The 7,501-nt window shown below is 40.6% G+C and overlaps 1 protein-coding gene across 1 annotated transcript; it reads right to left on the minus strand.

Annotated features, from left to right (window-relative positions):
• Positions 1-452: 452 nt before the first annotated feature.
• Positions 453-7,294, minus strand: LOC109752663 (protein disulfide isomerase-like 1-4). The gene is made up of 13 exons (XM_073509683.1): positions 6,986-7,294; positions 6,688-6,752; positions 5,847-5,914; positions 5,566-5,699; positions 4,981-5,146; positions 4,820-4,878; positions 4,575-4,655; positions 3,983-4,069; positions 3,823-3,897; positions 2,906-2,974; positions 2,279-2,413; positions 1,342-1,398; positions 453-539 (listed from the first exon to the last, which is right to left on the minus strand). Exons 1-13 carry the CDS (start codon positions 7,292-7,294, stop codon positions 453-455), a joined length of 1,392 nt encoding a protein of 463 aa, XP_073365784.1.
• Positions 7,295-7,501: the final 207 nt, after the last annotated feature.

Genomic DNA, 7,501 nt, shown 5'->3' on the forward strand with positions numbered 1-7,501 from the left:
GGGGCATGATCAAGGATTGGCTTGGGCTAGACGGCATGGACACTTATCGCTGGAATGACGAGCGCTCCATCAAGGATTGGTGGATCAACATGTCCGAGAAGAACGTGGAAAATCGGAAGGCAATGGCAACCCTCACCATGTTGTCTTGTTGGAATATTTGGTGCGAGCGAAATGCTAGGGTGTTCCAACAAAAATCGACGCTGCCATCCATCATTTTTGGTAACATCAAGAATGAGGCTAGGCTTTGGATCGCCGCCGGCGCGAAGCACTTGGGAAACATCATGCCGCGAGAGTAGAATCTATGTATCTTATCTTGCTTTTCTGTTGTAAAAGCAACTCTAAACTTCTTCTTAATTAATGGATGAGGCAAATCTTTTGCCTCCGTTTCGAAAAAAAAGGTTCGTACCAGAGCTCTTCACACCCTCCGTCTGAGTACTCTCGGTTCTTGACTCCTAGCGCTTCAACTTGAAAGGGATGCTAGCATGTTTCTTGATGAACTTGTACATATCTACCACTGTCCGCTCCCCCTCAAAAGTGATCTGAAAAGGTATAGCAAAAATAAATCAACACACTGAATCAGTCAATGTTCATAACTTAGGAGATGCATGTGACCCCAAACGTTTTCCTGTTGCCTTGTCAACTAATACCTGGTTGAGGAGAACTAAGCTTCTCCCAAAATCACAAATTGGTTTTATCAGAGAAGCTTGAGACTACTCCGTACTCCCTCCATCCAAAAATAAGTGTCGTTTCGGGTTTTCGTGCCACACGTTTGACTTGATTTATAGAAAATGTGTGCAACATTTGTTTCTCCAAATAAATTTGTTAAAAAACTAGATGTAAAGATCTTTCTGATGATACTAATTACTTAGTATAAATATTAATATATTTTAATACATAATTAATCGAAGATATTTCTCGAGAAGCGAGAACGACACTTATTTTGGGACAGAGGGAGTATGCGACAAACAATTAATAAAATCAACACACTTATCCTACGGTGTTCCATGGCCATTTCAGCTCCTCTTTTGATCTTAACTACTAATCTACTGGATCTGCCATTCCTCACGTCACTAAATACTAACAGTGAACTGAATTTTCGACCACAGAGAGCGAGCTACACCAGAGGATATAAGTAAGCATAACCCACATGAAAAATCACGAAATGTTTAAAGGTATGAATGATTGTCAATGCAAGAATCATGAGCCAGGAACGGGTTTCTGTTTGAGGTGCAGTCCCAACAAAGCATAAAGATATGACTGCTGAGAATAATAATGTGGTTAATGCCTAACAGATACCACACTTCAATCAACAAGTAAAACGATCTAGTCATAAGCACTTACAGGCTCAAAGCTTTTCTTCCCAGCAGGATAGAAGAGAATAGTTGGGTATCCGTCAGACTATAACAGGAACCCAAGTGTCAGATTTGTATCATGCAATGGTAGTAAAACTGAACATAATGCATATCAGCAAAGAGTTATTCGCACTGCCCCATGCACCAAATTCAAGAAGACAACCTAAGGAGATTGCCAAATTATGTCTACAATAAGAGCCACGATTAATCAAGTGTGTCCAAGTTCAGCTAGTATCTAAGTTCATTGCTATTAGTGCTAGTTAGATTTCAGCTTGCAGTTAACAACAATAATGGACAGATCATATGAGCCATTGACTGCATTAATTAGGAGAATATCATGGGCAGTAGCGGATCTACAGCCCGGGCTGCCCTTGCTGCAGACTTGGTCTTGGACAAGAAAACATCACTCGAGCTACTAATAAAATGTGTAGAACGTTATAAAATCACAAAAGATTAAGACTAATTTAACTGAGTCAGCCCTGGTCCAAGACAAGTTCTGGGATCCGCCACTGATCGTGGGCAGGTTAATAGAATAATAGCCCTGAATCAACTATATATATGTGAGAAAAAGATGTGGCATGGCCAGCAAATTAGTGCTCCCGTTGATGATGTTTTTTTAATGCTTGCTTTAGAATCCGTGCTGCACTATACACTACAAACTATGAACATAGATATGCTCAAAATTATTAAGTTGGTACTGGCTATAGATACTGTCACTAAAACACATTTTTCAAGCATTACAGTTTTTATAAATCCTAAAGTCATTATAAATCCTAGTGACATAATAAGTTACAAAAACATAAAGGTCAAATTAGCATTGAGATACTGTAATATGTTTTAAAAAAGATAAATATAAAAGGAAGCAAACCATTTTCAAGAAAATGCATAATCAGCCAAAACCAACCATCAAAGGCAGTAATGCAAACCTTTGCATGTGGATGCTCATTTGCAGTACCATCCATTTTAGCTATCACAAGGGAGTCAACACCACGTAGATGCTTGGCTAGTTTGTTGTAAGTAGGCTCCAGTGATTGACAGTGCCCACACCATGGTGCGTATATCTACATCCAAACGGCATGTCATTATGATTAACAAAACGTCCTATTTTTATAAAGAGATAATTGCATGGCTGCCCCCCACTGTAAGGCCTAAAGCTGAGTTTGCACTCCTTTTGTCACTTTGCAACACTGCCCCTGCTGTTCCTGAAATTTTGCACCGGTTGCCCCTAGTTTGTGTAAGCAAAGTAGCGGCAATGGTGAGAACATATTGAGGGAAAATGGTGCGAAGTGAAAGAAAAAAGTGAGGGAAAATTATCCCACAAAGTGGAGGGCAACCATGCCGATGTCCTTTCCTTAATGTCTGCCAAAGTGCCAAGAACAGACATCCAGAAGTACATCTTTTGATTCATCCAAAACTATTAGATCCAGATTCTTCCCAACAACAACTTTGACATCCCCATCATTCTGTGTGGAAACGCAAGTACAATGTCTCAGTAATGCGAACTGAGTGAAGAATGGGGATATATCAGATAATTTTCATGAGTTGAGACTCACAGGTTCAGGTACTGGTTCAGACTTGTAGAATGGTGTAAGCTTGTCTTCCAAGAAACCTTCAGCAAAGTCCTGACAAGAGCCAAAATATTGTAGGTATTAGATAGATGAGGCTTTGTAAGGAAATGTCACCAACTCCGTAGTCCCACCTCCCAAGTACTAGCAGAATCCCACATCAGCAGTGACAAAATACTGAAATGCCATGAGTACACTATTCTTTAAAAAAATTGTACAGTTTAGTGCTAATTTTGATAAAAGTAGAGCATTGCAATCTATTCATGAAGCATTCACAGGTTAGTGTGCCTATCTATGAGAGAGAGAGAGAGGATCACACTGGTTTGCCACCACATAGGCACGTGCATAGAAGCATATTCATTAAGAGCTCTCGAACACTGTAGGTAGTTACTGCTATAAGATTGTCCTTGTCCATCTAGAAATAGAGAGCACAGTACTAGCTCCACAATGGACCTATAGCACGCTGTTCAAGAAAAATACGGGTCGACATATAATAGGGGTATTAAAGCTGATGCTTCTTTAAGTGTGTTATAGACTAGCTACTGACTAGTAGTTAGCTTTACTCTCTCTTCTTTCCTTCTCCCCTCCACATGCAAAACAACGACAAGGATCCTATATGGCCAGCTGAGGTGGCATTGTTGGGGAACTCTATGAAGATTTGCACTCGAGTGGCATACAGCACACTTAACAAGTTTTGGGGCCAAATCTGCATTTGTGGTGCTTAGGGGGCCTGGATATGATACCGTTGATCTATTTTACTCAACAGAAAAACACATGGACACAAAACCAAGTCGATTAATGGTTAGTTAAACACACAAATCAGCTTCAAATTAGTAACATGACGAACACTCACTGTTAACCATTAGTTCTTTCTCATGCGGTGCATAATATATTTCAGCAATTACCTTAATGGCTTCAAGTGACACCTCACCGTCAAGGAAAAATTTCTTAGCATCTTCATTACCAGTGTAAGCATGAACCTGCAGAAGAATGCAAATGGAATTTACAAAATTACAATATAAAGACATGAAACCAGGTTAATGATGTAAGAAAAAAAGGTATTACTGTGGTCTCTTGTCCAGTAATACCAAAGTAGTCAGCAACTGGTTCACCAACTTCCTGATTGTCTAGCTCCACAAAGACAAATAATAGCTACATATACATGAACACACATATGCATCAATGATTCACAAAACACACACCAAGAAGTATTAAGCACAAAAAATAGTACAAGGAAAAACAACCAAAGAGTTGGAAATTAACTTGAACATAGAACAAAGCAAAGGATAGAGGTCCAAAAAAATCAGTTGGTCAACAATGTAAGTGAGGTTAATCGCATGAGATTAGATTGATTGAGCCTCTCGGGTGGTATATATATAGAGTATGTGAGGCAATTTGCCTCCCCAGACACATATGACAATACAAGGTTGCAATCCTAATTGTCCCCTGCTCCCCCAACACACACAGACAGACATAACGGAAGCATCGCAAATTGTAAGACTGAGGATAATAGTGTGTGATTAGATTGACTGAGCCTCTTGGGTGGTATATATAGAGTACATAGACTTCAGGGGCAAGTTGCCTCCCTAGACACATACGACAATAACGGATTACAATCGTAATTACCAAATATACTCTAACAAACAAAAAGAATTACCTTTCCCTTAAATGGCTTTGCTCCTTCCTTGAAGATGGGCAGAAATTTGGAGGACTCGCTTGCAACAGCAAATAGTAAAATCTGACTTGCAAAACAAAGACAGTATCTCAGTGAAGTAACAGTATATGGACAAAGAAAATGTTAGAATGCAGAAAAGAGATCCGATTGTAGGCAACACAACATGCCTGCTTCTTGATTGGGTTGCCAAAAATAGAAGGGGAAGTTTCTTGAGTTAGTGTGGTCACCAAAGGAAGCTTGTTAGCAGACACAAAATCAGCAATGGCTGATGCTTTAAACTCCCCATCTGCATCACACACATTGGATTATATATGTTAATAGGTGCACAAAAAATTGAAAATAAGGCTGGTACTGAAATCTAGAATAACTAAGATATGAAGGCACCTACCATAGAAGGTCAACTTCTCCTCCTCTTTCTTCAGAAGTACTACTGATGGACGCTTTGCTGCTGTGTCGATATGGAAAAGCTTAGCAACATCAGGAGTCGAAGTTTGATAAAAGTTTATGCTCTCTTCCAGCCTTGAAGCAGCAGCAAGCTCGTCACTGTGAGCACCCTATATAGTAGAAGTTCGCGTAATAATTAAAAAAGGGTCCAAGGTGTCAACATACAAGTCATCAACCACTAATCATTTTTGTTGTTGCGAGTTATTTTCAGCCATTAAAATTCGTCCTCAGGACATGGAAGTAGAACATTTAACCTTACTTGCAGGACATATATTATTGAAGTGTGACAATAAAACAGCAATAAAACATGAAAGCCTCCTTTCACTTAATTCAGCTGGAAGTCAATAACACAGCAATATGGTGAAAAAAAGTATGGAAGGTTTTTTTCCTTGATTCAAAGCACATATGGTACCGGTACCTTGTTGTAATTAAGCACCACAATTGTTTTTACAGTCTTAAGTTCCCAGGACAATTTGGTCAAACAAAGTTCCCAGGACAATGTACATGTAAGTGTGTGTTTTACTTATACCTCATTGCTCTGAGTTGTGTAACGATGGAATGGAACAGCGGTAATGTAGTTCCAGTGGCTTTCGTGCATAATTAAACATTTTCTTGATACTAGCAATGATAGAAAACCACATTTGGAGGGACCAAAGAAAGGACCTTTTACAAACCGAAGTAACAATATGAAAAAGCGAAACACATGAGATAGAATGGCAAGACAATGCACCAGGAGTACCGCCTACCTTAGACGCTTCAAGTCGGTGAATGTTTTTTAAGCACGCTTCTGCTCAATCTGTCGGTTTTTACCTGAAACCAGAAACAGAGTTTGTTGTTTGCAAAACCCATGATACTGACACACTGAGGTAAGCTCATATCTATGTCAAATTGTCAAGAAAGAAGTGGCAAAAATGGCCAATGTTGTGTCAGATAGGCAAATGGAGAACTTTTTGAAAACCTGAATAAATAAGATTGGTTAGCACATTCATAACAAACCTGAATGAAAAAAAGAAAAAAAGTGCAATGGGGTCGTGACATCACCTTTGGATTGTGAAACTAAGAGACGGTCAGACAACAGGTACAACTGCTCAGTGATATGTGACGAGGATGAGTGTCCAGCTCGCAGGCAAAACCGCAAAGGTGCCAACAATGTCAATCTGCTGGCATTATATCACTGGGCTGCTAAGATCCGAGATTTTGTGCTGCAAAACAGGCAAGGCAGTCAAGGTGCCTTTGCCATTTGATAGTATCCATTTCAGCTTTAGCGGATACAAACAATTGGGCAAGCAGAGAAAGTTTATAACCCATAAGCAAAGCACGCTCAACTCGCATCACAGATTAGCAGTGCAAGGCTGTGGGGATGACCACCAAAGCCACGAAACCCACATGAAAGGAGGCAAGAAATCGGCAAGTAAATTTGTGATAACAGATCACAGCAGAGCGAAAATGACAAATCAAGTGCCCAATGCTCAAAAGGACACAAGTGATGGTTTAATTAAATTCCAGATAGGCAACAAGACAAAAAAAACACATTGATACCAATTGATGGATCTCCTTTGATCATACAGAAGTGAGAATTAAGTTCACAACTAAGACTCTAGCGATACAAGAGAGGACATTTGTCGCCGCAAACTCAGCCACCACATCTTACTCAGCCTCAGCCTCACCACTCTTCTTATTGCCCTTCCTTGAGTAACACAAGTTCATCGGGTCCATCTAAGAGCACACAAAAGAGATCATTAATAGAAATACAAATGGCCAGGATAAAACCTGTCAAATAGGCACACAATCGGCTCACCAAGTTCAGGAGGAGTCAGGAGAAAAAAATGCTCACCTTAGACTTCAATCCCTCATAACTGCATCCCCGCATGGAGTAGATTGTCGGTCTGAACAAGGTGCTCGGGGATACGTGCCTAGAACTCCGCTATGGTCATGCTACCTAACAGAACCTGGTCTGACTGACCTTTTAAGAGTGTGTCGAGAGTTCCAACTTGCGTTGCCAGCACTCCAGCCCTAAATCTGATCTCGGTCTTAGCACGTTTTAGCTGACCCGCTTGGTACTTAATCCGAGAAAACGTGTGGAGAACGCTGTTAGGCCCCTGTAAGGCGGCATGTGGATTCATGGCGGGCAGTAGGCCTTCGAGATCGTCGCGGAGGTGTTGGACAGCAAGAGCCAACCAGCTAAATCCTTCCAGAACGGTTAGCTTCTCACATATCCACAACCTTGCTCGCACTAGGGAGTGGAGGTGCTGGTACATGTTGGCGCCGACGCCAGATCCCCCAGCGTCACCAATTTTATGACCCGATTCAGACCGGGGAGGTTCTGCAGGGCTAAGAGCTGAGCATGTTTTTAGGCCAACACTTTCGGATCAACAATTCCCTTTTGGAAATCTTACCCTGCTTTTCCTATATTCTAATCAACAACATTGGTTTATTTATTTATTTTTGTGTACATTTTAGGGCCC

Source organism: Aegilops tauschii, chromosome 2 (genome assembly GCF_002575655.3).
Source record: "Aegilops tauschii subsp. strangulata cultivar AL8/78 chromosome 2, Aet v6.0, whole genome shotgun sequence".
NCBI lineage: Eukaryota > Viridiplantae > Streptophyta > Magnoliopsida > Poales > Poaceae > Aegilops > Aegilops tauschii.

Bases quoted from the DNA above. Each gene is read 5' to 3' on its own strand.
- LOC109752663 (XM_073509683.1), bottom strand. From the start codon at position 7,294: ATGTACCAGCACCTCCACTCCCTAGTGCGAGCAAGGTTGTGGATATGT. The intron at 4,656-4,819 runs GTGACCACACTA...TTTGCAAGTCAG, and splicing joins CTGCTAACAAGCTTCCTTTG to ATTTTACTATTTGCTGTTGC. The intron at 3,898-3,982 runs GTAATACCTTTT...ATTCTTCTGCAG, and splicing joins TTACTGGACAAGAGACCACA to GTTCATGCTTACACTGGTAA.